The following is a 27,976-nucleotide window of genomic DNA, read 5'->3' on the forward strand; positions in this document are numbered from 1 at the left end:
TTGTTTTCAAATTAAATTTTAATTATTTTTATAAGAAATTATAGAATGATTAAAAATAACTATTGTATTACAATATAAATTATTTATTCTAAACTTGAAATAAAATTTATATACTCAAAAAAATTATTTATTATGAGCATTTTAGTAATAATAATAAATTTTATATATTTAATCATTTTAATTATAAACTAGTATTTTAGTGTGTGTAATGCACATTTTAAATATCTATTTTATATAATTAAAATTTAAAATAAATGATGTATATAAACAAATATTATGTTTGAATATAAAAATTATATTTAAATTTAAATAAAATATTTTAAAAATATAAATTATATTTTAAATTTATGATAACTAATTTATATTGTAATATAATTATTTTTATTTATTGATAATTTATTTTAAAATATTTAAATTTAATTCATAAATAATTATGATAAATAAAAGTCTAATTGGATATGAAGTTAAATGAATACTTCCTTTTTTTTTATTAAAAAAAAGGGTAAATGTGTGGTAACATCACTATGTGAGAGGGGATCCTAATTAGTAATATCTCGCCTCACAACAATCATATGTTACATATCATAAGAATTATTATTAAAAAAAGCAAAATACAAGAATAAGTGGGGACCAAACCAAAACCCACAACAAAGAAACAACACAAAAAAGAAAAGGAAAAACAATCACATATACGAACTACAATAAATATAGCTAACACATATTACAAACTAAGTAATTCAGCCATCAGAATGCTCTACGCTTGCACAACAACCTCAATCACCACAAGTCACGAAAATTTGGAAGATGCAGCTGCCCTTGATCTTGTTCTAGACATGGACAATGATAATTTTTTTGACTTTTGAATCATAATCTTTTGTAAATCCTTATTTGTTTTCTTCCAATCATATCCACTAACAGCTAGCACTTCAAAATCTTGCTGAATGGAAGGAGGAAAACTGGATAGCTCCTGTTGAATTTGATAATAGTCAACAAACTCTTTCAGAATTTGATCTGAGGCAGTATCTCTGCCTGAAAAAATCGAACTTGCACCCAAAGATTGTCTAACCAAAGGTGGATCAATGTTATTTTATTCCTCCTCCAAGTCTAAATTAGCTTTAGCAATAGCAACAAAGTCCCAACGTGTATGAAGTAAAATGAAACCTAAATACACACTCAGATAAAATAGACATTCATATTTTATATAGAAGTTGATTTTAATCATATAAAACAAACATTTATTTTGTACATTACACAAGTTATATTACTAATATATATTAAATCATTAATACATTTATTATCAAAATCACCGATTCATTTATCTCCATGAATTTTAATCTACTCTTAAATGAGAGAATTTATGTGATGTGAAAGTTATTTTAAATTACAAAACTAGCCTTCATCACCAATTAAAAGTGTTTGTAAAATATAAAGGATAATCATGTAATTTAATTTATAATATGAACTAAACTATTTTATTTAATCATATATAAGCCAATTAAAACTTTTATCTCCCCTTTATTTCTCTTCGAATTTTCTTCTTTCAAATAACTTCAATTTTTACTCTATTTCTCATTCCACTTATCTTATTTTTCCTATTTCTTTTCTCTTTACCAAAGATAAGCATCAAAATTCCTACATAAAAAACTTATCTTGATTACTAAGCTTATACCTATTTTTTGTCTCGACCAGAAAACAAAAGCCGTAAACAAATATACACCAATTAACTTGAAAATAATGGAGTGTAATTGACGGACATACCAATACACAAAAGTGTAGATATTTTCAACTAAAATATTATTTTACAAATATGAAGTTAAGCAAATGAAGTTGTACACTAGACGAATAATGGAGCTAGCCAGTAGAATTTCAAACTAACATAAAAATATTCATACATAAAAATACGTATTTTAAATAGACATTTATTAAACTCATTTACCGTTTAATTATCACTGACGCTGTGACTTCAGACACTAGTTTAACTTTTATTTTTTGGGCTACAAAAATTAATTATTCGTTCTTTCTAGTTTAAAAATAACGATTGTACCTGTATCCGCTAGAAAGGCATAAAATTTCCATGCCGATAGAGGCAATGGGTGCATATTACCTACCAAACAATCACAACCTGGAGCCACATGTTAACAATGGCTGGTTTTATGTAAACGAGCATTTCTTGTGAACCATATAAATAAGCTAAAACATCGATCCAGGCTAACACGAAATTGACCAAAAAAAAGGTTTACTCAACTCCAAAAAGTATCCAAAATTTTCGACCTAGAAATAAATAGCACAGGCAAATAAATTTTCAAGAAAATGGTTCTCTAAACGCAAAATAAGACAGTTTCTACTTGTGCCGTAATGGCACGGCATCTGAAATGAAGTTTTACTCATCATCTTCATCTTCATCAGCGGCAGAGTTGAGCATCTGAAATGAAGTTTTACTCATCATCTTCATCTTCATCAGCGGCAGAGTTGAGAGCCTGAAGGCGTGCAATCAACTTGGTCTTCCTCTCCTCATAAGTAAGTTTCTTCAAGTTGTACCTGCAGAAAGAAGCAGATACTATCAGGAACATGTTCAGATGATCCAATCCCTAAAAACTAAGGTTAAGCCACCAAACAGAAAGTTTAAAAAATATATTATATGGTCACATACAAGATAAAAAAAAAAAAAAAAAGCGAATGAAACAAACCCAGCTACAGGTTCAAACCAATTTGATGGAAATCAAATGACAAATTAGATACATGATTTACTCTATTCTAGAATCTAGCACTCAAGCTAAATTCAAAAACCAATTTTACCTTTTGTGTTCCTTCGGGGGCTGCTTCTCAGATTTCTTGATAGTGGGATCAGCTCGGATGGCAGCATGAACCTTCTTGTACAGTGCCTCAAGACCATCAGCTTCTAGTCCACGCTTGATATATTCACTGAAGTGTGACTGGTATTTCTCTGGTTCATCTTCCATCAACGTCTGCAGAAAACAAAGAACAGGTTGTCAGACAAATGACTGAAAACTCCAAATATTGCATTAAACAATTCAACAGATTGGTACTAAATAAAATCTTCACTCATGCCTTCATATAGGAAGCAACATGTCCTCCAAAGATATATTTGCGATGAACCTCAGGATCGAGCTCCTTCTTATCCTTATCAAAGCCAGCAAACCTCTTGTCACTGTGAGGAATATCCAAACCCCCATCCAGAGCTCCCTGAAAACCATCACAATTATTCAATCTCACCATTATTATAACAAAATCACACCAATTAGCATCGCAGTTTAATAAATTACCTTAAGGGCACCGAAGACACGATTGCCAGTTGTAGTCTTGATAAGACCAACATCAAGGAGAGCACGGAATGGCCTCCTGGTCTCAGCAGGTTCCACTGAAAAATCCTCTCCAGTAGCCTAATAAAAGGGAAACATCCAATTAACTTCAAAATACGACACAATGACACAGAATCGCACACAGCACAACAAAAAAGCATAGATACCTCAACATTTCCTTCATACTCCTCGTCCATTTCAAGCATTTTTAGGACTCTTCGGGCCAACAGGAGCCCAGTGCAGTAAGCTGGACGCATTATAAGATGTTCAAACAGGAGTGAAAAGATAAGCACACAAAATTTATTGAGAGATAGGTAGGAGAGGAAGGATTTCCTCATAAACAAAGTACCTGCAGCATAATTTGTAAGGCCTACTTCAAGACCATAATGTGGCAACTCATGTGCATATGCCGCAGCAAGAACGATATCACCAGCAATGCTAGCAGATACTATTTGGGCAATGATATCCTTGTTGGTCTAGTAACCAGGTTAAGATCAACACTCACAGATAAATTTCATAAAAATAACTTCAATCCTTGATTCAATGTGAGCACATTCTAAGCACATAAATCCATCACTTCATGGAATAATTAACAGATCGATAAGGAAAGGATACAAATCGAACAACAAAGCGGTATTTTGGAGTGTTGTATTTGTTCTTGTCCTGATTAATCAACCGAATTCTGGCTCGGTAATCGGTCTTTCCCTCTGCGTACAACAAAATCACCATTATAAACAAAGTAAGCAACATTAAACACCAGGACACGACGAATCAAAGTAAACAAATACAATTAATTACCTCTTCTTCTCTTGAACTTGACTTGATATCTCTTGAAGTAGGCTTTTGATTTCTGAGCCTTAACATACACCTTCAATACGCACCCAATAAAACGTTGATACAAATTACGTCAAAAAAAAAAAAACTAAAAAGCATAGGAACAGCCACATAAAATGCAGAGATTTGATTAAAACAGATCCATTACGAGCTACCAAACACATAAAAACTCAACACATGGAAGTTAAAACAAGAAACAAAACCCCACCATAACTCAAAACCTTGACTTCCACTAAAATTACCCAGAAACCTTAACACTCACAAACACCATTCTTTGAAACTAGACAGAGCCGGAAAAACTATAAATGCTAAACATTGGAACCTAGATGAAACGAAATATAAAAAACCGAAATTCACACTCTGCATATCAGGTAAACATGCTACGGAGAAGATAGAAGAAGAATCGGATACGCACCATTGCTGTGATGCTCGATCTCTTCCCCCCGAACGTGACGGAAAAGAGTGAGAACGAATTAGGGTTAGCAAGTGTTTTTTGCTTACAAGGTATTGTTTTGGGTGGGTCGGGTCAGAATGGGTTTAGGGTTTTACAGGCCAATGGGTTTAGGGTTTCGGCCTATTAGCTTGGTTTTACTATTAAACCTCCAGAAATAGCAGGTTTTAGCTATTCTTAATTTCGATGGCCAAATTTTCCATATTGGTTGTTAATGTTATGCGTGATTTATTTATTTTTAATTATTAGTTGCATTTTTTTTATTGATGTCACAATTATTTTAAAATTTAATTTGAAAAAAAAAATATAAATTAATAATGTAAAGACTGTTTATACTATAAATTAATAAAAAAAATTGTTATGATAATTTATAGACTTTTTTAATAACTAACTTAAATAATATTAAGAATGATTTAATAATTAATTATATATGATATTTTGTATGCCATACATATTTATTAAATTCTATTTAATATAAGCTTAAATATCTTTTTATCTCTATAATTTTATAAATTTTATCTTTTAGTCTCTAAAATTAAAATTATATTTTAGTCTATTATATATCATTTTTGTTTCATTTGTCTCTTATCATTTATTATTGTAAGAACTAAGAGGTAAAATTTATGAAATTATAAGAACTATAAGAAAACAAAAACAAAATGTATAAAAACTAAAATAAAATATTTTTAATTACAAACATAAAATTCATGAAACTTTTGAGGATTAAAAAGGTATTTAAATATTTATATACATTATCAATATGATTTTTATCTCACGGATGTAGGCATCGTTTAGTAATTTTTTTTAAATTTAAAAAATAATTATGTCAAAAGTTGTTTTGTGTTACATAAAATAAGACATTTTCCATTGTCTGAAACATTTTTACCAAGCCTCAATTTGAAAAGATAATCTTCACTCTTTAAAATTTTTTTGCTTCATAAATGTGTTGACCTCAACGTAATTTCGATAGTTAAAAAAATATGTATATACAGTTGGTTTTTATTTTTTAGTTTAAATACATTAAAAAAATAAAAAACTAAATTCATAAAACCCTATTCGTATGGATAGTTGTAACCGAAGTTACAAGATAACTTGGCAATGGCAAGAGGTGATCATTTGAGGATCAAAATCTTCTGTCTCCAACTTCTGTTCCCAAATCCTGTCCCTCCAATCACAAAATGCCATCACATCATTATTTTTAATTTTGATTTTGATTTTTAAAAAGTGTAACTGTTACAGTTTTTTTTCTTCTTCTTTAATTCCCGCACTGTTCTTCGTCTTATTCCCTCCTCTTTTATGGTCAACAATTTTTTATGCAGCCACTGAAAAGTAATCATGGCGCAGCGAGTTAACATGTAAAATCTAGGATTCCCTTGTAGCGGTGGAAACCTTACCAAATGTGTGAAGAAGGCGAGGCGAGTAAAAAACAATCAACAAGTGTGAAAAACCGTAACAGTTACACTTTTTAAAAATCAAAATCAAAATTAAAAATAATAATGTGATGGCGTTTTGTGATTGGAGGGACAGGGTTTAGGGACAGGAGTTGGAGAGAGAAGATTTTGATCCATCATTTGAAAACTGTGTTACTTATCTTTTCTTTATAATATGACTTTTTCCTGTAATTAAAAAACTTGAAGGGAATGTAAAGTGCATCATTCAAGGGTGAATACTGCCATGGTGGATGTAATCATGCCGATGCAAATAAATAAAAATCCAGTACGAGATGTAAATGCATAATGAATATATATGTGACATAATTACATCCTTAGCATCCAAATAATGTATAACAAGAAAACCAGAGGTTCTAAAGTACTTTTATACAACTAAATATCTATGCAAACAACCGATTAAAGTTTAGTTGTATGCAGATTGTTCTCTTGAAAGAGAATATATGTAATGTTTGATAAATAAATTTCTATCAACTGAATTCCCAGTAAGGCTTTATACAAAGAATCTTTATTTCCTTTATGCAAACACTAGTTCTGTGAAACTTGAACAACTCTATGGCAACAGAAGTCAAGCGACCACAGCCATTCAGGTACAGAATGGAGAGATTTTTACACCCTTCCCTCAAAGCTTGCAAGCCATCATCACAGAGATTGCGGCATCGATTAACGTGCAGTGTCTTCAAATTCTGACAGTATGACCCCACAGCTCTCCATCCAGGTAGCCTCACCTCATGACATAAGGCCAAGTTCCATTCTTCAAGTAGTGGACATCCCTTGGCAATTGCCACAACAGAAGTATCAGAAACAGTTCTACACAGCCTCATGTCAAGGATTTTGAGGCATGAGGCAAAGCCTATTCCAAATAAAGGATCTTTCAAAAGAGACAAACTCAAACAAGAAACATCTAGATACTGTATTCCTCCACCACTAACAATTCCCAATACCCCTTCTGGCTTTAGCTTACAAGACTCAGCCTCAACATAAGCTAGAGTTTTTGAACACCCTTCAAATCCAACACCACTTATGCCCTCACAGTTTGATATCTTAATTGCCTGAAGCTGCCGACACCAGTGTGTAAGAGCTTTCAACCCTTTGTCAGATATTTGTGAGCAGTTGGAGAGGTTGACATATTTCATAGATAAGCAAGCACTGGCTAAAGTTTCTAATCCTTTATCAGTAATACCGAGGCACCGATGGAGACTAATTGACATCAAGGAGGGACAACCAGAAGCAACCAGCGAAAGGCCATAATCAGTGACATTAGAACAACAGTCCATATTAAGTTTTTGCAGATATGAACCATAGATTAGCAAACGCGTCAATCCTGAATCATGCAAGTCTGTGCAATTAGATAGGGATAAAGATTCTAAATGTTGAAATCGCCGCAGCAACCTATGGAGTTGGAATGTGTGAATGTCAAAACCCTTGCTTGATAAGGATGAAGGGTGTAATATAAAACTTGAACACTCAAATTGCAGGGACCGACGATTGAAATCTTGAACATGGAGCCATCGCCGGCAGGTCAAGCCAAATGAATTGCGATCTATGCGACTATCTAAACCATGGAAAATAACAGCAAGGCAATCATCTGGGAGGTGCATGATGGAGGTACCTTCATTTTTAGAAAGATCTCCCATATCAACCTTATCAAGACTCTTCTGAAGAAGGCTGTAATGAGTGAATCTTTATTGCGTATTTCCTCTGAGAGCTAGATGAAGTAGGATACTCAAATCCACAAAGAGCATGTGATTCTCCACCATAACCATAACCAATATGAACCCCACATTTACGGCAAAGCAGTTTAGTCTTTGATCGATTAAACAATGAGACAGGAAAACAACCTATTTCGTCAATCCGCGTAAATCGGCTGAGATCAATTGAAGCAAAAATGATTGATCCTTTCTTAACTGACTTTTGATATTTAGATGCAGAGTCAGAAGTGATTCTATTTGATGATGTCAAGTTTAGAGGGTATCCACAAGAGCCACAACTGCAGTCAATGCCAAAATTTCAAAACACAGATAATACATATTATAGCATAAAATATCCAAAAATTGTCAGGCATTTTACAAAAATAATCATGAAAGAACACTGCTCATGTGAGGAAACTTCAGCATGCTGAGTTATTCTCTATACAAAATAGATTGTAATCAATACATTTTCGTTCAATTCATTCTATAAAATTTCAGTCTTGCAGAACCAATCAACCAAATGTATATTATTCCATCAAAAGAAAACGTGGGCAAAACATTATCATACAATACTAAGTGGAAGGTCATCTTGTCTTCAAAACCAACACATTATATCATCTCCAACTAGCTGTTGGTGATGAGGTTGTCTATTTCTAGCATCAAACTAATTACATAATTTCCTATGACCCTCCTACAATAAAGAACATATCTATCTAATGCTTTATGAATAACCAAAATGATTCCTTCCCATGAAATTGAACAGTGTAAGGTGTCTCTTGTTATTCTTTTCAAGCTTTCCATTCTATATACAAAACATTTTTTTTTGCATCTCCAATTAAGACATGCTGTGTATAAAGCATTAAAGTTGAAAGATCAAACCATCAGTATTTTTTAGAAAAATCATTCAGTTATTGACGTCATACATTCTAACGAGGTACCAGTTTGCTAATGTGACATGCACTAGTCCCAATTACTGAAAACAAGTAAAAAGGAACCAATGCAGAATGTCTACAGTACACCTATAATACACTTTCCAATTCATTATAAGTTTCTGTTAAGATCCAATTGCAAGGTATGGGACTCGAGTCCCACATCGTAAGTATGAGATTTTACGATGGGGTTTATAAAGCCTTGGGCTTTCCAAATACAATTGCTAGCTTTTGTAGTGAGGTTCTCCCAATGTTCTTATCAATTAGTATCAAAGTCTTCCACCATATCTCCCAACTGCAAACGAGCAGTGTGGGTGGTAACGTTAGCATTACAGTGCTTGCCCAGGACTAGCCAAAGGGCACGGGGCTAGCAAACAGCCAACTGGCATGGACCCCAGAGTTACAAAGTTTGGTGGGATGGATATTAGGATTCAATTGTAAGGAGTATTGAGTCCTATATCATAAGCATGAGATTCTAATGTGTGGTTTATAAGGCTTTGGCTTTGGTCTATCCAACTACAATAACTCTTTTGTGGTGTGGTTCTGGGTTCTTATCGGTTTTCCTTTATAATTATCATATCTTTGTCATTGTTCATAATTTTCTATTTCTTCATTGTGCATGGCACAATTTTTTTTCTACCAAAACTAAAGTCATTAACCCTTAAAACTATTTCCCCCCTTACATCAATAAAATTGATACTCTCTATTTATACAAATTTGTCCACTCTTTGCATTCTGAAACTCAGTCTTTTTCATACCAAGAATAAATTCTTCAAACCGTAAGTTACAAGATTTTGATTGTCAAAACTCCAGATTCATAACATGAAATAGGGATTAGAAAAGCAAACATACACACAAGAATCATAAACACCAAAGAAAAGATAAACAAATAAACTTCATATCCCCAACTACGCATAGACAGACAAGACTAAAGCAGTAATCATTCACCAGACAGTTAGAAATACACAGCAACCGTGTTGTAGAAAACATAACCTAAACCAAACCTCACTATTATCACGTGCCAAATCACAAAGCCATGATAATAAAAACATGTCCCCATATGAACCACTTGACAAGCCAACAACTCGAAATTCAGATAAAACATTCGCGTTTGTCGACAACAGATCACAAAATCTAACACAGGAATTACAAAATTACACTGATCAAGTAAATTTTTTACAAAATTTAACGTCAACCAACACACAGTGAGCATATGCACAAACATGACATTCACATATACAAAAAATTACACAATCAGGCAACAGGAAACAACGAAATAGCTGACAATAATCAAAACCTGAAAAAAAAAATAACAAATTTCGGACACCACCATACACAACACAACACTAGCAGAGAAGAATAAATGATCAAGTGGGCATGAATTGGCCGTGGAAAATAAAGAAGTAAAAAGAGAATTACCAATAAGAGACGTCAGCTTGTGACATCGTGATGATCAACAACAAGAATTGTCATGACAGAGATCCTTCATTCTCTGATTTGCAGAATGGAAAAGTATTTGCACACGTTTCCTTGAATTCAACTACCTTCACTCGTGAAAGTTTTATCTGTACCCTCTTTTGCTCTCTCTCAAGTTTGAATACATCTGCATTGCTTGTTTAGTAAGTCCACCTTTTGTGTCCAAAATAAATAAAGGTTGTTGTAGCATTTAAAACATAAAAAAATAAAATAAAAATGGGCGGTGATTCTACGGGATTGACTTGAACCTCCATAAACAAACAAATCCACCTCTTTATTTCAAGAATAAGGCGACACGTTAACTGTGATTACGAATGAATAAGGTAGTTATATATTTTTATTTCTATCTATAAATTTAAAAATTAATTCTTAATTTTTAAACACGAATTAATCATTATTTATCAATTTTACTACATTACATAGATTATATTTATAGAAATTTTTTTTAAACAATATAGAAAAATATATTTAGCGACTTCTCTTTAATAAAAGAGTTTTTAGTGATTATTTTATCTTTTATCTATTTTATAATTTATTTATCATATTATTTATAAATTATATTTTTTTATAAGCAAAAAATTAAATTAAGAAAAGTACAAGGGGTATTCCAACTCGTTACAAAATATAAAGTTACCTAAACAAAATCTAATATAGCACATATAAAAAATAATCACTAAATTATAATGTCTATCATCATTACAAAGTGAGGATAAAAAATTGTCATCTAATAATCGAAAAATATCATCAATCCCAAATTGTAGGTAAAAAAAAACTAGATATAAAATTAACACCATGGTGTGTACAGAATCAGAAAGTATCATAATTTCAAAAGTTAAGACAAATACTAGGAGGAGAAAACCAGACTGAGAATGGGTAAGAAAATGACTTATCTTTTGCTTTAATCCAATTCTAGTTACGTAGCTTGATTAATTCCACTAAATCGGTAATTGTCACCACCTTATCTTTAAAAATGACATCGTTTCTAATGAGCCACAAAGATTAAATTATGATAATAAATCTGATTTCCATTGAAATAGACTCCTATGCTAAGACCAAACACACTCAAAACCTCCATCCCTCCAAAGCACCATGTTTGTGACCGATACATCTTTGTTAGAAGTTATAGAGAATAATCTACTATATCGATTAAAAAGAGGTTCATGGTCACTCCAACCATCCTTCCAAAAAAAAGGTATTTTAACCATCCCCCACCACCTTGGTACACCTAGAAGATAACCAATTAAATGATGCATATGGAGTAGAATCAATGGTCCACACATCAACTCACCACTTTAAACTTTGTACTTTATCACCAACTTCCTGAAAACAACCATCCCTATAAATAGAAATGACAACCCTATGCCAAAACCTACTCTTTTCAACTAATAGTCGCCATCTCCACTTTCCTAGGAGAGTAAGGTTAAATGCTCTAAGGTCTAGAATTCCCAAACCACCATGTTCCTTTCCCCTACACATCTCCTGCCAAGCCACCCAAGCAGTTTTCCTATGATTTTCATCCCCTCCCCAAAGAAAGAGTTTAAATAAAGATTCAAGTTTGGAAATGGTTCCTTGAAGAGCCTTGAAGAAGGAAAGATAGTATATTGGAATGAATTTAAGGACTGATTTCAAGAGAACACTATGCCCACCAAAGGACAAAGTTGAAGACTTCCATCTTGAGTTTGAAGAGGTTTGACTGTAAAAGAATACTTAGTTATTGAATCTTGGGGAAACTTTGTATTCAAAGAATATTTTGGTATTTGTTTGAAAAGACAAGTCAAAGAACACTTAGGTTAAGTCATAAGTGACTTGTGAAAGAATACTTGTATCTTCACAAAAGATACTAGAACTTAATTGGGTTGATAAGAACTGGACGTAGTCTCAAAGGTTGAGACAAACCAATACAAAAATATTATGTGTTATTCTTACTTTAACTTTTTGTTTGCACTCATAAGGTCTTGATACTGCTTCACTATTTCAAAAAGTGTTAAGTTTTTTATTGACACCATTCAACATTCTTTCTAGTATTTTTCTTTACTCCATAGATATTAATGGTAATGATGGTGATTTGGAGATTCACAGTGATTATCTCTTAGTTTGAAAGAGAAGAAAAGGTAATTGCAAAAGTAGTTATTGCTTTTGATTTGGTGGGGCCTAAATCAAGTCAACAAAACAAGAAAAGTGGCATCATTGCTAAGGAATAAAAGTTCGTTAACATGAAGATTATTAGGTCGTGAAATCTAGTAAAGCTTGATTTGGCTATTAATGGTAACAATGCTGATTTGGAGATTCACGGCGATTGTCTTATAGTTCAAAAGACAAAAAAAAAATAATTGGATGACAATTATTGCGACTAATATGGTGGGGCCTAAATCAAGTCAACAAAAAGAAATGACATTATTGTTAAGGAATAAAAGTTTGTTAACATGAAAAATGTTAGCTTGTGAAATCCGGTAAAGCTTAATTTGGATATTAATGATAATAGTGGTGATTTAGAGATTGATGGTTATTGTCTTATAGTCCAAAAGACAAAAAAAAAAGAACAAAAGATAATCGAATGACAATTATTGCATTTAATATGGTGGGGCATCAAGTCTACAAAAAAAAATGACATTATTGTTAAGGAATCAAATGTTATTAATGTTAATCATGATGGTCAATATCAAACACACGACAACAAATGAATTCACATGGTAAACCCTAACATGCACCATGCAAGTCCCCATGTTAATCTATCCTTGGCCCCACCTTCTCATGCTAAATGTAGTATTGTTATTGGTAAGCCTCGACAAAAGAATTCACAAAAGGAAATTGATGTTTCTTTACTCGTAAAAATTGAAAATGTAGGGCAAGTTAGAGTTAAATCAGTGTCTCACAAGGATGAAAGAATCACGCTCTTGAAGAATTAAGGCCTACCCAAAGAGGTTATAGACAATAATGTGAATACAATAGGATCCTCTTAGGAGGTTGACCTTGGTCCTCGATAAAGGTTACCATTATTTTTTTTATGGCACTTATGGATGACACAAATTTTAGCATGTTATCTTCGAATATTAAAGGCATTATGAATGCTCATGGTTGAAGATATCCAAATAACATTATTAGGAAACATCAATGAATGGTTGTTTATTTGTATGAACCTCATTACAAGTTTACTTGAGCTTAGAAATTCTAGAATAAACTTGAACGTGAGAATTCACTAGTGCAAAAATTGGATTTAAAATCAGAGTTTTAAGATCGATTACAAGGTAACTGATCTTAAAAGTGACGCGGTGACAATTTTGTAAAATAATATGAACACTTTTAAGATCGGTTATTTTATGACCGATTTTAAAAGTGCTTGTAGTATACAAAATCGGTTCTTAAATAACCGATTTTAAAAGTATCGTCAGAAACCTTTTATATTTCCCTACATTCTCATTCTCTTTAATCTTTTCCTTCATTCCTTTTTTTACTCTCTCACGCTCTCATTTTCTAAAGTCTCCAATAACGTAAATTTCGTTTTTGTTTTTGTCTTCTCATGCTCTTCTTGTGTCTCTTTTCATTTTCTCATGCTCTTCTCTTGTCTCTATTTTCGTTGTAGGTTCATTTTGTGCAAATTTTGAATCTGGAACGGCCCGTTCTGCAAGGAGAACAACCCGTTCTCTAGGGAGAACAGCCCGTACTGAAAGGAGAACGGGCCGTTCTAATGTCGTTCTTCAAGCAGTCTTTTTAACAACCTGGAACGGCTCGTTCTAGTTTTGGAACGACCCAATTTTTTTTCAGTACCATGACTTTTAAGATCGGTTGTAACCGATCTTAAAAGTTAACTTTTAAAATTGGTTATTTAACCGATTTTAAAAGTCCAACTTTTAAAATCGGTTACGAAACCGATTTTAAAAGTTGAAAATAATCGATTTTAAAAGCCTTTTTTCCACTAGTGATTGTTTTATCTAATAGGCAGATGAACACACAAAAGTATTTGGATTCTTGGTCCAATTAACTAAGATTTTCAATTTTGTCTTGGTAACCTAAAGTATTTATGCTTGTCTGAATCATACTCAAAACCCTATTTAGGTCTATTTGAAATTACTTTGTACAAGCATTTCTACTCCCCAAATGATGTGCGATGATTTCAATGAGATTACTCTCTTTTCTAAGGTAAGAGATGCAAATTTCTATGCATCTAAAGCTAATGTCTTAATGGTTGTCAATGTCATTGATGTTTTCAAAATGTTTGAATTTGAATGGAAGGAATACTTTGTTCCACATAATAAGTGGATGTATTAACATTGCTAAGAAACTATATAGAACTTTGGTATATTTTTATTAGAGAAGAATTTTTCTAAGAACTTATGCTATAAATAATTTTATACTATATTTGGTAAAAAGGAAAGAAATTATTGTCCACTAGAGTTCACACATATAGGTGGATGGACACACAAGGTATTTGGATTCTTACTCCAATTAAGTAAGATTTTAAACTTTATCTTGATAAGCTAAAGTATCTATGCTTGTCTAAATCACACTTAATACATGTTTCCACATTAGTTAAATATTGTCTACTTTGGGCCTAAACTTCCATGATTTTGCTTTTGATCATCCAACGACCTCTTACCAATGGAGGCTTTATATATATATATATATATATATATATATATATATATATATATATAAACCCATGCTCATCTTCTTATTCAAACAATATGGGACTTTGATTGTATCCCAACAATGATCTCCTTAAATAAAAGACCGTGTTTTAACCCCCTTGTAGGGAAAGCTAGTTCACGAGTCTAATGGTGGTCCATAAAGCTTAATCAAGATTTAAGTACTTGCACCACTACTCCATCATTAATTCACGATAGCGAGACACACTTCCTAATCCTCCATGTTACTAGGAAGACTCTCCTTCATATGTCTCCACATTAGTAATATATTGTCCACTTTGAGCCTAAACCCTCATAGTTTCACTTTTAATCATCAGTTAAAGGCTTCTTTTCAATAAAGACCTTGTGTGTATATAAATTCATGTTCATCTTTTTGTTCAAACAATGTGAGTACCCCAACAATCCTCCCCATAAACAATAGACCATAGTTTAACTCCCCTTGCAGCGGAAGCCATTAGTTCACAAGTATATTCGATGGTGGTCTATAGAGCTCAATCATGCTCTATGTACTTGTACCGTCGTCCCATCATTAACTCACAATAGTGGGACAAGCTTTCTAACCTTCTCCATGTTACGAAGAAGACTCCTCAACACATGGATCTATTGTTAAAAAGATTTTCAATACAAGGAATTCAAATCTATTACCCTGATCCACATGTTAACTCTATCATACTCGTTGAGTTAGTCATCTAATTGAAACTATTGATTCTGATATCACTTGTTGTACTTCAAGGGCCCCACACACATGTTTTCACATTAGTAGATATTGTCCACTTTGAACTTAAACTTTCATGATTTTATTTTTGATCATCATCTAAAAGTCCTCTTATCAGAGTCATTGTGTATATATAAACACATGTTCGTTCTCTTATTCAATTAATGTAGGACTTTAATTTTATCCCAACAAAAATGAGGGGAGAAGAAAAGAAGAGAAGTGTAAGAAAATAAATAAGTAAAAGAAAAATATAGTGAAATTTTTTTTATAGATAATTTTTTAAATTAATAAATAATTTTTTATTGTTTTAAAATATTTGTTTACTATTGTTATGGTGATACTCATCTTTATTTCAAAGATGTTCGTGTTAATAGCTCGCGAGAATTTGCTATACAATTGTGACTTTCAAATACTTTTCATTTGCTGTTTTTAAATGTTGGGAGCTATTATAGTCATGTTGTGTGTGACACTTGGACATGGTTCACTTTCAAAATTTGTGACCATTTAGCTTCATTATCTTGTATGTAGCTAGCAAATAACTCTCCTTGGTCCTTGCGATCTTTTTGTACTAGACTTTCGTTGGGTTTGGATGTTTCACATACTTGAAAAAATAAAGCTGCTCATTTGACTTATTTTACATTATTATTTCCTCATTTTCCTGGAATGAGTTATGTGTAAGAAGGAATTTAGCAAATCATTGCAAGACTTATTCTTTCCAAATGGAACATGTTCTTCATTGCCTTTGTCAGTGCTTCATAACTTGAAATCGTCTCGTTCTCTTAGTTGTGTTTTTTATTTTTATGTTTAGATGTTTTGGATTAGTTGAAACATAACTTGAAATCACATTAGAGTTTCCTATTTTTAGATACTATTTGGTGGTTTGGTATTGGGGCAATAACCATATCATTGATAATGAAATTTGATCTATTAATATAGTTATTTGTTCAAATATTTGAGATTGTGTTTGCTATCTTAATTTTCTAGAAATTATATGTATACTCCCTATTCTTTTATTCCTACACAAACTCTCTTAATTATTTAAAAAAATATTACACTGTGTCCTTATAGTGTATAATCTCATGAAACATTATGTATTAGTGTAATTTATTCATAATTAATAATTAAAAATTTATTAAAAGAGTTACGGTCTCTGATAATTTTTACGCACTGGGGTGAATATTCAAATTCCAATTGAGGACCTGAAATCACAACTTTAGGAGCCCACTGGACAGGCTAAGAGGATGGTTTCAACATTTGGGCCCAGTCAGGCCCAAAACCGTACTCGTCATTCACGTCCCTCAACAATGGCTGACGATAGAGAAAGACTCTGCAAAACCCTAAATCGAGTTCAGTTCCTCACTCTTCGTCTCTGATGGCAACATCCATGCTGAAAGCTCCACTCAATGTGTTCCACAGACACCACAGTCACCTCGCTTTCTTCTCCAATGGCGCCAGTGCGAAGAACACTGTCCCTATCTCGCAGAAGAGGAGATCGCGTTTGTTTCCCGTAGTATCAATGGCAGCCACACTGGTTCAAAATTTTCTCCAGAAATCCACGCCTTCGAACCATCACACTGGTGTTCCAATAATGGTGATTTACCATGACGCTTCTTTTTTTATCGATGAGTCGAAATTATTAGTATTTGTGACATGTTGATTTGTTGCCCTGAACGCTAGTTGTGGAACGCAATGCAATTAGCTTACATGCGTTTAGCTTTAATTTGTTTAGGTTAATGCGTGTACTGGGAAAATGGGAAAGGCTGTGATTAATGCGGCGGAAGCTGCTGGAGTGCATGTTGTTCCTGTGTCATTTGGGTGTGAAGAGGAGTCTGGAAAGACTCTTCAGATCGGTGAAAAGGAGTTTCTTGTGCATGGTCCTTCTGACAGGGAGAGTGTTCTTGCATCTGTCCTTGATAAATATCCAAATTTGATTGTTGTGGACTACACAGTACCTTCTGCAGTCAATGGTGTGTATTTTGAAGCATGTTTTCGTAGGGTAAATAGTATATGGATTAATGGTGTAAAGAGTTTTTTACACTGTTATGTAATAACAAACTGTCTTATATAGTAAGTTTGGCTTCTATAATAATTATCTTAAAAGTTGTATCGCAATGATTTCTGATGGGTTGAAAGTGTAAAGTTTTTTGCATTGAATGTGCACTAAATTAAACTCGTTTTACTATCATTAGAGTGAAGCTAAAACCTAAGCTCCATCTTTTTCATTATGTATATTATGAAATCTCACTAGTGGCAAAGGAAAGGAAAAATCTTCATGTTTCAAACTCGTATATCTTTTATGGTTTCGCAGTTTCACTGTGATTTATCTTAAAATGAAGCTCTTTATATTATTTTGGTTAACAACTCTTTACATCTTTTTTAGGTGTACAATGGTGGCAATGAGGACAAACTTAAGTCATCATGTATCTACCCCAATTCCCCCACCTTTAGGACGACTCTAGTGATTTACAACTCTTTACATTTCAAAGATAGGAATTGAGGATGTTGTATATAAATGCATAGAATATGTAGGCTGTACATGTCTTTCTCATTGACTAGTGTACATTATGAATCTGCAATTCCAGACACAATTGAGGACAAACTTATCCGGACTTTTGTGATAGATACAATTGGACTTTTGGGTTTATGACTTCTCATCTAGGATTAGGAGTGTTTTATGAGGACTGTAATAGGATTGGATCTATTTATGAATTCATGTCAATGTGCAGGCAATGCAGAGTTATACAGTAAGGTTGGGGTGCCCTTCGTGATGGGGACCACAGGAGGAGATAGGGACTTGTTGCATAAAACTGTTGAAGACTCGAAGATTTATGCTGTGATATCACCACAAATGGGAAAGCAGGTATGTCATAATATATAAGAGAACCTTGATCAAAATTTCATGCCTTTTACAGTCTTGTATTTTGTCACCCTTATATTTTGCTATGTTTTACTTTCCTTTTAGGTTGTTGCTTTTCTTGCAGCTATGGAAATCATGGCAGAACAATTTCCTGGAGCCTTCTCTGGTTATTCTTTACAGGTATATCCTAGTACATCCCTTTAATTGTCTCTGCTTAGCCTAATGTCAAAATAAAAATACTACTATTATTTTGTGTGGGGAGGGGGACTGGCCGACAGAGTCACCCTTTTTCCTCATGCATCTCTTTCTATTCTGTTCCTACTGAAACTAAAACTAAAATCACTGAAAGAGGTTCAAATAGTCAGGTTCAGGTTGTACAAATAAAATGTCAATAGCTTTAAATTGTGTGAAACTTGAACTGATTGTGTGCAAGTAAATCAGTTGCTTAAATCGCTAATTTAGTTGGATTGGCAATGCTTGTTCGATAAAATACTCTCCTGCTGTTTGCAATTGGAAAGAGAGTCACAGCAATGCTGATGTTAATATCATACTTGTTGCAAAGCCAAAAGTATTACAGCAGATTTTTCTCTTAACACAAGATAGTATATCATATCCTATGTTGCTACTAGTTTGGAGATATTCTTAAGGGATCTTGTTTTGGGATATTCTTAAGGGATCCTTTTTTGGTATATATTCTTTAGTGATCTTGTTTTGAAGAGCAAGCTATATAAATGTTCAATAAAAAATGTTAGCTTACATGTATGATGTATCTAATCCTAAAGTAATGCAGTTTTGTTTCTTAAACTCTTAATGTTAATGCTTCTTTTCTTTTAATTAAGCTTTTTTTGATGTTATATTAAAATCTGATGTATTTGTTCAAGATTGTAGGTATTGGAGTCCCATCAAGCAAGCAAAGTTGATGCATCTGGAACTGCAAAGGCTGTAATTTCTTGCTTCAACAAACTGGGAGTGTCTTTCGATATGGATCAGGTATGTTAGATCACATCTCAGGGTTCATTATGGTTGAGCACAGTATGCTCTTGACTGTTGCTAAACTCCTTGGTTGCTGAACCCCGTGCATCTGTGTGGTCTCTGAATTTTATTAGATGAACATATTAGTATCACTATCAACTGTGTTTTTCATATTCGGTGATCTCACAATTTTACTGAGATGATTTATTGGTTCATAAGTTTTGTTCATATTAAGGTCTAACACACATAACTTAATGTGACCGCCAAGTTGCCATTCTGTTCTTTGCACATATTACACTATTGTGCCTTCTTACCAGAAGTATGGATTCTTACTGGGTTTTTTTCCCCTTCTTTTCAATGAATTTCTTTAGATAAAATTGATCAGGGATCCCAGGCAACAACTTGAAATGGTTGGAGTCCCAGAGGAGCATTTGTCTGGTCATGCATTTCATATGTATCATTTGACATCCCCAGATGACACGTAAGAATTATCATTTTCTTTTATGTTTGGACATGTTTCTCCTTGTCACTAACTATTTATCTTTCTTAAATTCTGTTCTTTAAATTTTTTTTTTTTGCAGAGTTACATTTGAATTTCAACATAATGTTTGTGGTAGATCAATATATGCGGAGGGCACTGTTGATGCTGTATTATTTCTTGCTAAGAAGGTGCTTATACTTCCTTTTAATTTGCCTGTCATATCATCTGATTATCCATCTTAATTGATGATTACGGGTGGCCTTCTTTTTTAAAATATATAATTATAACTACAAGGGATTTGTTCAACACCCTGAATTGGATGTTTCATTGTTCAATCTCGGTATAAATTTGTTTCAACAAGTAATGCATTACTGAGATCATACGATAGCTCTTAGCCCACGGAATTTTTTTTAACCACATCACTAGTGCTTTGCTTTGGAAGCTTTATAAGTTTTTGATAATTACCACATTATCAACGGATGGCATTCTACCATGCTGTTCTGTTCTATGAGAAATGTACTATTCTAACCATTCACTGTATACAATCTCTGATTGGGAACTTGCTTGATGTATGCAGATTGAAGAAAAGGACCACAAGAGAGTGTATAATATGATTGATGTCTTGCGAGAGGGTAATATGCGATGAAATTTTCTTTGCAATCTGGATGCAGTTTTTGAGAACCAAGTAATTTTCATCTTCTGTCCTTTCTCTGTTAAGTTGAGGAAAGTGTAGTGTATGTATTATGATGAATTGACTAGTTATGTAAGCACTGTTTTTGGGGATCAATTTTGACATTTTTATTTAGTTTAATGAAACCTGTGTTATCACCTCACAAGCGCTTTTCTTTTATCATAATTTTTGTTTAACTTGTATCGTTATGGTTATTTCGTGATAATTTTTCATCTTCAATCATGCGCCTACTTTGCCTAAATGATTAAAACTCATGTTTATTTGAATTTCAGATTGTAAGAAACTAAAAATAAGATGATGTCAATGGAATTGATTAAGAAAATTGACGTAGAAAAGCGAATTTACCAAGTAGACCATTTCTAACCCCGAAGGATTTGATAATAAATCAGATTACAAGTTTAATTTTATTTATTTGTGAGCCTCAGCCAAGAAATAATAATAATATAATGAAAGTTTAGTAGCCAGAGCGTATCAAAGCATCATCTACCTTCAACTTATTGAATTTAGTGTCCAAGTTTTCAACCCCACCACCATTCCCAATCTCATTCCGTAGAGAGCGGTGAAAAAAAAATAAACAAAGTCCTAAGCATAAGGCCACCAAACAAATAAAATATGAGAAATCTAGAACGTCGCACGACGGCTTTTCGGAATCATTCGACGTCATTAACAGTGGCCACTCGTAATATTAAATACTATTTAGATAGCCACACGTAATATGTAACCACCAACAAGCAAACCTCATCTATGCGAAGTGTGTATTTATTGGTATATTTGTTTAAACTTTTTTCTCTAAAATAGTGTCTTTCTATTTAATAAAATAGGTAACTTTTTTCTTTTAAATAATCAGCTTTTAATTATTTTTAATAAAAAAACTCTTATTTTTTTAAGTAATTATTTTTATAAAAAAAACACTCTTATATCTCATAATTAAATTATTCAAAATTTAAATAATAATTTTAAGTATAAAATAAACTTTCATAACTTATACTAATACTATGATTATTTAAAAATAAAAAGTCATTTATCTTTTAATAATCACAACTTTTGTTTTACAACTCTTAATTATTTGTCAATATATTTACAATTTCTCAATATATTATTTGTATACGATCTTCTCTAATAACTGTAATTTTCCACAATACATGTGTTATAAAGTTCATTCTCTTATCTTTATATTTTATTTTTTATTTAAAAAAACACGTAAATTCACAAAAATCCATCAAATTTAGATAAAAATATTTTAAAAACCATTTCAGTAAATATTTATCAATTATACAAAATAAATTCTATGTTTAAGTATGTTAATGAAAATAATTTTAAAATAATCTATTTCATTTGAATAATTTAAAATAATCATTTTAAAATAAAATTAAAAATAATGAAATTTATAACAAGTAATTTTGTACAGTACTTAATTGTATAAATAATTTATTAGCTTTTAATCATAACCGAAAAAATCTTTAATTACTATATACATGTATAGCACTAGATTTTTTAATTATTGAGACTAATCTCTAAAATTAATTCAATCCAAATGCGCACCTAAGACTATATTTGATATAATTGTAAAATTTAAATTATTTTAATAATCAATTACGCAAAACATTTTTGTTCGAGTTTACTAAAAAGTACTTATAAGATATTTAGTTTTATTTACATAATAAAAAGCACTTGTACATAATAAATCAGGTTTAAGAGGAAAAAAATACTGGTGGAAAAATAATCATAAATTTTAATTTTCTTTTGCATGAAAATAACTAATTTTTTTTAAAAAAAATTTCTTTTTCAAATGTCAAATTGTCTCTAACATTAAGCATACCACTTATTTTTCAAAGTTAAAAAAAAATCTGGGGAAATTTTTTTTCCCAAGCATGTCAAGTAGTAACAAACAAATGTAATTATGTAAAAGGTAACCCACAGCTACAACACGAGGAATTGCTTGCAAAAGCTGAAAAGCACCAACAAAAAACCAGAATACCTTAACTAAGATAGCATTAGAAAGTTCACACCAATATGGTTAATACACAACCAATTAATTATACAGCGGTTGTCAATCCTCTCTTAAAGTCTAAACTAAATCCCTAATACTCTCTTCAATTTACAAACTTTTAAAGTCGTCATCCATTTCTGTGAAATCTAATAGAATACAGAGTTTATGTCCTAAAAAACTGACATGCAAAGAATTAGTTCTGGTCTATATAGATGGATTTAGATTGTAAAACTCAGCTGATCCACCCCTCTGAAAACTGTTAGCACCAAGTTGTAATTTTGGGCTTGTAATATGCCAAAATTACATAATCAGCAGTGCAATTACTGGTTTCAACCTGCTGCTACGGCATCAGCCCTAGGATTTGTATCCAGTAGTTGATGCAGCTTTGCACCAGAATTTGGTTTGTTCTCACAGAAATCATTTTCATTCTCTGCAGTTCTATCATTAGAACTGGAATTGTTAACTCTTGATAGCAAGTTCTCTGTACTTACAGGCGTAGACCTCTTGTTGTCAATGCTGGTCAAAATCATCTCTTCCCTTGGTCCCAGTTGAGTGTTTCTCACTTTTTCCTGAGTCAAAAATCAATTAAGTACTCAATAAATCACAGAATACCTAAGAAATTTCACAGTATAAAGGAATATTTTGGGAGCAGTACCCTCAATCCAGAATTTTCCATCCTCAGCTGCTCAGAACTTTCTGTCAATTGAGTTATTTCTAACTTCAGTGTCACATTCTCAGCAGTTAACATCTCAACTTTTCGTGCCAGTTCTTCAGCCTCAGCCTAGACACAGGAAATATGAATATACTAGTCATTAACTTTACTCTTGTCAGAACAACCTTTTTCCTTTTAGTTTTTTTATTTACTTTTTGAGGGCTACATGCACATATCACCTTAGAATAAGCATAGGATAAATAACCAAATTATGTATTTTATCATACACACTGGAAGTTTTGCATGTCAACAACAGAATAATTTATACCTGTTTCCTCAGTCTGGACCTTCTAGCAGATTCACGGTTAGATTGTTTCCTCCTCTCACGTTTCAGCTCACGCTCGTTCTAACGAAATCAAACATGTGCATGGGAATTAATTTATCATCAGTAAAAGATGGAGGGTACTGCATGATTATTGTAATGTATTTCACAAGCATCTCTACTGTACTAGGGACATGATCTGAAACAATAGAATGAAGCATTATCTGACTATACCTGTAGCCAAGCTTCAGAAGGCACAACTGTACAGGGTTGTGGGCCAGTTGGGGCATTTCCCTTAGAATGAACAGTCGAAGGGTTTCTAAGCTCCAGTGCTGTGGTCATACCTGAAGAAACTACAGGTGCAACAAATTTTCCTGCAACACTAGCCGGGGTAGCTGTTATAATCTTTTTGGAAGATGCAGTCTCTTTGGAAACTGGCCCATCTTGTATCTCAGTTTTCCGTTCTCCATCTGCTTGTACAGTTTGATAATATATATAACCATCAAAACATGTATTATGTTGACAACCTAACTTATAAAATTAATAGCTTAATATACTTGAATATCACACTCTGGATGCAATTATGACATTTTCTTGATGATTACAAACAAAGGACACCAAAAGCTTGACTGTGTGAAGTGTGAAAACCAGGTAAAAGCCCATCCAAGTATCACATTTGTCAAACTAATCAGAAAGTTAAAACTTCGGTAATTTCACTATATATTGTGCATAAGTAAAACATATAAAGACCATAGTATCATACTCAATGATTTAGTTGACATCATTGCACAGTGATGACACCAAAAGTATAATTGAGATTCAAGGCAACTCTATTGTTAATCAAGATGCAACAGTGATTAAGAGTCATACTGGTGGTTGGTGTTCCCTCTCGGCTTCTTTTCCCTTTAGTTTGATTAGCCTGAGCATAAAATTAGCAAATAACAAAATTTAATGATCAATTTGTCAGATCATTTTAAATAAAGTGCACTGTTAGTGCACACAGACAGGAAAATCATGTTAATGGTGAAAAAGTTCTCACCCCTGCAGTGTTGCCATCACTTCCATCACTGGAACCCTCAGTATCCACACTGTTCATATCACCATAAAAGTATTCAGTTATTCATATCAACCTAATAGAATACCTCACGGATCAATCTTCTACATGGGGGATGAGAGCAGAGTTCATTCTGGTAATAATCATATAGAAAGAAAATGGATCAACAAACCTTTGTGACAGCCTGTTTTCAGCTCCACGCTCAGCACTCTCAGCATTGCCATTGCCAATTGACATTGCAAGCCCATCAAATCCTTTCAATTTCTTCATTAAACCCTGATCAGTATTTCCAGATAATTTGGTTGGTGATTCTATGCTTGAAGGAGTCCCGGCCTACATTATTTCACCAAGTCAAATCCATCAAAATTGATACTATTCGGGGTATCAATCAGAAGATTAGGAACTAAAACATTTAAGAGAAAATCAAAACTTACAGCAGGTGAAGATGGAACTCCTTGACCATGTGGATGTGGCCCCTATATTTTACCAATATAATTCATGAGTACATGGGAAATTTTCCAATCACAGAGGTTTGTTACATTAAGAAGATCAAAGAATCAAGAGGTTAATAACAGCAGAAAAGCACCCACATATGAATAACTTCAAAAATACCAAGGGAAAATAGGAATCACCTCCCAATATATTCTAACCTTTTAAAGTCCAGATTTATTTAGAAATTAAAGTACACTTACAAGTTATAATCAACCAATTCATGGACCAAAAAAATAATGAACATAAAATTATTACAAATACAAACACACAGAGTAGACTTACAATAGCAACTGTAGGGTGAGTATAAACACCTCCATGCGAATAAAATGCTGCATAAGGTGGCCCATAAGGTGGCATCATAGCCTGGAAGAAACAATAAATTGGCAAATTATCATCCCTTCCATCTAGGATGTATACTAGGAACATCTAAAAAAGCACAGAAATGATAATGGTAAAACAAATAAATGTTTCTTTGGGGCACTACCTGTGGCGGTCCCCACATGTATGGGTGTGGAGCATGACCAGAAGCCACAGCTGAGTTGAAGTATGGTGGCATGTTGACTCTTGGCCCATAATACTAATATACAGCAAAAATGGTTGGCAATTAGCAAGAGGGAACAAAATAATAGGTTTCATCAGATCATCAATTTAAGAATAGGTAAAAATGGAAACAAATGGACTTAGTGGTGGTTGACTAAGTGAGAATTGTATTGTTTAAACTTTAAACTACCACAATGTCTATTTTTGGGGGGGATAAAACTTAAACTATTAATATTTTTAAAGAAGTTATTATATTAAAGTAAATTTAGATAAAACAAAAACTACGACATGAAGACTTAAATCATTAAGGTACAAAGGAGATGAAGAAAAGAGGTAGGTAACCTGCATGGCAGCCCAATCAGGATACACATGAATGTTAGGCTGGTTGGTCTGATTGGTCTGATCCTGTTAACCAGGTAAGAAATAACAGTATTTAGGCACAGACTTTATAAAAGGTCTCCTCACACATGCATAAACTTTTCTCAGCTTACAGTTGTAGCAGGTGAAGAAGGACTTCCAGTCTTAACAGATTTCCCTTCCTCACTGTTTCCCATGAGGTAAGCACCAAAAGTAAAGCGCCGAGTCAAATACGTCCCAGCAAATTATTCAACTGCATTCAAAGAAGCTACGTTGTTAGCAAGAAAATGTTGCAAAAAAAAGAAAGGAAGAGCATTTCCAACGTTTCAATATTACTACTTTGTAAACAAAACATTAACATCGGATGCAGGAATGAAATACAGCATTAAATCAAAGGTGTGAGAGAGGTTATAGGCTTCTAGTAACAGTATAATAACAGTGAGAATTTGGTTTACTCCGTTAATGACTAGTTGGCATTCAGACAACATATATTACAAAACTTAACCTCGGCAATTTAACATTAAGATGGTGTAAGCTACTATAGAGATAGTCAGATAGCAGCATACAAAATATTACACTTCTGTTGCAAAAAAGGCCATAAACAAAACGAATCCTCGATCAATGACAGAATGGTAGAGGGTCAACTATGTCTTTTTCTACCCCATAACGGATAGAAAGCGATGAACACAAACTAACAATGCATAACATAACAAATCAAACCCAACAGGACAATCCGAGAACATAATGACAAAAAAGCCCCTCAAATAAAAAATTCTTTTCCACTCTCATGATGGCAGGAGATGACTATTGAGACTCCAAAATTTGCTACCTGAACCTCCAAAATTCACAATTTACAGGTTTTACCCCTGATCCAAAATACCCCCTTCTCTCCCCCTTATTATTTTTTTCAGCTATTTCATATGGGAAAACTATATTTACAAACAAACAAAAAACAAATTAGCATAAAAACAAAAGCAATCAAAGCACAAAAAAAACGCAAAATTCAAAGACTTTAACACATACAACACGAGATCCAGGGCACTCCCAACTCCAATCCCCTTGTTCCATTAGCTAAGATATAGAACCAAAACACCCAATTAAAAAAAAAAACTATTTTTTTTTTTATAAAAAAAAATCGTTGTTTCAACAATCCAAAAACTCAAACTGAACAAGATAACATCTTCCTCCGTTCATAAATTTCAACGACGGTTTCCCCTGACCATAAAACTTCAAAATTATACGAACCCAAAACCAAAATAAAATCTTTCCGCAGTAGAGTCAAGAAAGCACCGAAATTCGACGTACCTGAGAGATTGAGACAGCGAACTCTCGTGGTTAAGAAAAAACCTTGACGAAAATCGTGAATTGAAAACAAAAAAAAGGAAGAACAATTGGTCGTGGAGGGTTGGAAGTATCCTGAAATTGAGGTGTGGAAAAGCAATTGGGCTTGTTGTGGTGTGTTCTCTCTCTCTCTCTACTTTCTCTCTCTTAAAAAACGAGGGAAAGAGGTTTGGTTGGGTTTGAGAGAGAGAAGGGGGCGGTGAAAAAGAAGGAGGAGGAGAGAGAGAGGTCCACGTCACCATACACGTGTTGTATGTAGGAGGTGGCGTATGCCTACGCCCTATATACGGTGGGTTGGGCGAGTGTGGTGGTTGTTGAGCTGGCCATTAATTTATTTCAACTTCATCGCCACCGTACACGTGCTCATCTCTCAGGGGGTCCACCTTAATTTACCCCTCTTCTCTCCTTACGTGCTCTTTCGCTTTTTATATTATTTTAATTAATCCAAACATATTTACTAATAATATTAATGTAAAATATTTATTCCCATCAAATGACTAATCTCTATCAAAATTGTAAATCGTAAGTATTTTTTTTCTTCTTAATATAATTTATTATATATGAAATTATAATTCAAATTGATTAAATAATGTAAATTGATATCACTCGTCTTAACAGTATATTATTATTATTATTATTGGTGTTTATAAATATCTTTGTTTTAAGATATATTATTTATATGTCAAAATTTCTCTTTCGTCCATTTTGTATTTAATTGAT

At 32.9% G+C, this 27,976-nt stretch overlaps 4 protein-coding genes and 1 non-coding gene across 5 annotated transcripts; 1 reads left to right on the forward strand and 4 right to left on the reverse strand.

Moving 5' to 3' along the window:
- Positions 1 to 2,219: 2,219 nt before the first annotated feature.
- On the reverse strand, positions 2,220 to 4,722 carry LOC109809000 (large ribosomal subunit protein uL18). Its single transcript, XM_020372208.3, has 9 exons — positions 4,570 to 4,722; positions 4,119 to 4,188; positions 3,936 to 4,027; positions 3,670 to 3,796; positions 3,488 to 3,567; positions 3,285 to 3,401; positions 3,070 to 3,204; positions 2,797 to 2,966; positions 2,220 to 2,538 (listed from the first exon to the last, which is right to left on the reverse strand). The coding sequence occupies exons 1-9, from the start codon at positions 4,570 to 4,572 to the stop codon at positions 2,436 to 2,438; spliced, it is 897 nt and encodes a 298-aa protein (XP_020227797.2). The 5' UTR covers positions 4,573 to 4,722; the 3' UTR covers positions 2,220 to 2,435.
- A 1,555-nt stretch (positions 4,723 to 6,277) lies between these two features.
- LOC109807351 (RNI-like superfamily protein) lies at positions 6,278 to 10,836 on the reverse strand. Its single transcript, XM_083074138.1, has one exon. It carries the CDS (start codon positions 7,688 to 7,690, stop codon positions 6,524 to 6,526), a length of 1,167 nt encoding a protein of 388 aa, XP_082930264.1. The 5' UTR covers positions 7,691 to 10,836; the 3' UTR covers positions 6,278 to 6,523.
- Positions 7,701 to 9,062, reverse strand: LOC109807350 (uncharacterized protein At4g08330, chloroplastic). Its single transcript, XR_014433786.1, has 2 exons — positions 9,007 to 9,062; positions 7,701 to 8,043 (listed from the first exon to the last, which is right to left on the reverse strand). It is a non-coding gene; the product is annotated as an uncharacterized protein At4g08330, chloroplastic (transcript).
- A 5,977-nt stretch (positions 10,837 to 16,813) lies between the features above and the next one.
- On the forward strand, positions 16,814 to 20,653 carry LOC109807480 (4-hydroxy-tetrahydrodipicolinate reductase 2, chloroplastic). Its single transcript, XM_020370009.2, has 8 exons — positions 16,814 to 17,098; positions 17,237 to 17,474; positions 18,234 to 18,367; positions 18,470 to 18,544; positions 19,253 to 19,354; positions 19,708 to 19,817; positions 19,918 to 20,005; positions 20,395 to 20,653. Exons 1-8 carry the CDS (start codon positions 16,880 to 16,882, stop codon positions 20,461 to 20,463), a joined length of 1,035 nt encoding a protein of 344 aa, XP_020225598.2. The 5' UTR covers positions 16,814 to 16,879; the 3' UTR covers positions 20,464 to 20,653.
- Positions 20,654 to 22,474: 1,821 nt separating this feature from the next.
- Positions 22,475 to 27,451, reverse strand: LOC109809326 (common plant regulatory factor 1). The gene is made up of 13 exons (XM_020372596.3): positions 27,221 to 27,451; positions 26,050 to 26,168; positions 25,901 to 25,963; positions 25,503 to 25,595; positions 25,301 to 25,381; positions 24,961 to 25,002; positions 24,699 to 24,859; positions 24,512 to 24,560; positions 24,343 to 24,391; positions 23,707 to 23,942; positions 23,479 to 23,556; positions 23,154 to 23,279; positions 22,475 to 23,067 (listed from the first exon to the last, which is right to left on the reverse strand). Exons 2-13 carry the CDS (start codon positions 26,110 to 26,112, stop codon positions 22,828 to 22,830), a joined length of 1,281 nt encoding a protein of 426 aa, XP_020228185.1. The 5' UTR covers positions 26,113 to 26,168; positions 27,221 to 27,451; the 3' UTR covers positions 22,475 to 22,827.
- Between the last annotated feature and the right edge of the window lie 525 nt (positions 27,452 to 27,976).

This window comes from Cajanus cajan, chromosome 5 (genome assembly GCF_000230855.2).
Source record: "Cajanus cajan strain Asha chromosome 5, NIPB_CcT2T_4, whole genome shotgun sequence".
In the NCBI taxonomy this organism is placed as follows: Eukaryota; Viridiplantae; Streptophyta; class Magnoliopsida; order Fabales; family Fabaceae; genus Cajanus; species Cajanus cajan.

Excerpts from the sequence above, each read along its gene's own strand:
- LOC109809000 (XM_020372208.3), bottom strand. Across the intron at positions 3,205-3,284 it reads GTGTCTTCGGTGCCCTTAAG|GGAGCTCTGGATGGGGGTTT; the intron begins GTAATTTATTAA and ends GATGGTTTTCAG. Across the intron at positions 2,967-3,069 it reads ATGTTGCTTCCTATATGAAG|ACGTTGATGGAAGATGAACC; the intron begins GCATGAGTGAAG and ends TGTTTTCTGCAG.
- LOC109807351 (XM_083074138.1), bottom strand. The coding sequence starts at position 7,690 with ATGGGAGATCTTTCTAAAAATGAAGGTACCTCCATCATGCACCTCCCA.
- LOC109807480 (XM_020370009.2), top strand. The coding sequence starts at position 16,880 with ATGGCAACATCCATGCTGAAAGCTCCACTCAATGTGTTCCACAGACAC. Across the intron at positions 17,475-18,233 it reads AGTACCTTCTGCAGTCAATG|GCAATGCAGAGTTATACAGT; the intron begins GTGTGTATTTTG and ends GTCAATGTGCAG. Across the intron at positions 19,355-19,707 it reads TGTCTTTCGATATGGATCAG|ATAAAATTGATCAGGGATCC; the intron begins GTATGTTAGATC and ends GAATTTCTTTAG.
- LOC109809326 (XM_020372596.3), bottom strand. The coding sequence starts at position 26,112 with ATGGGAAACAGTGAGGAAGGGAAATCTGTTAAGACTGGAAGTCCTTCT. Across the intron at positions 24,561-24,698 it reads GAAAACAGGCTGTCACAAAG|TGTGGATACTGAGGGTTCCA; the intron begins GTTTGTTGATCC and ends TGATATGAACAG. Across the intron at positions 23,068-23,153 it reads TGGAAAATTCTGGATTGAGG|GAAAAAGTGAGAAACACTCA; the intron begins GTACTGCTCCCA and ends TTTTTGACTCAG.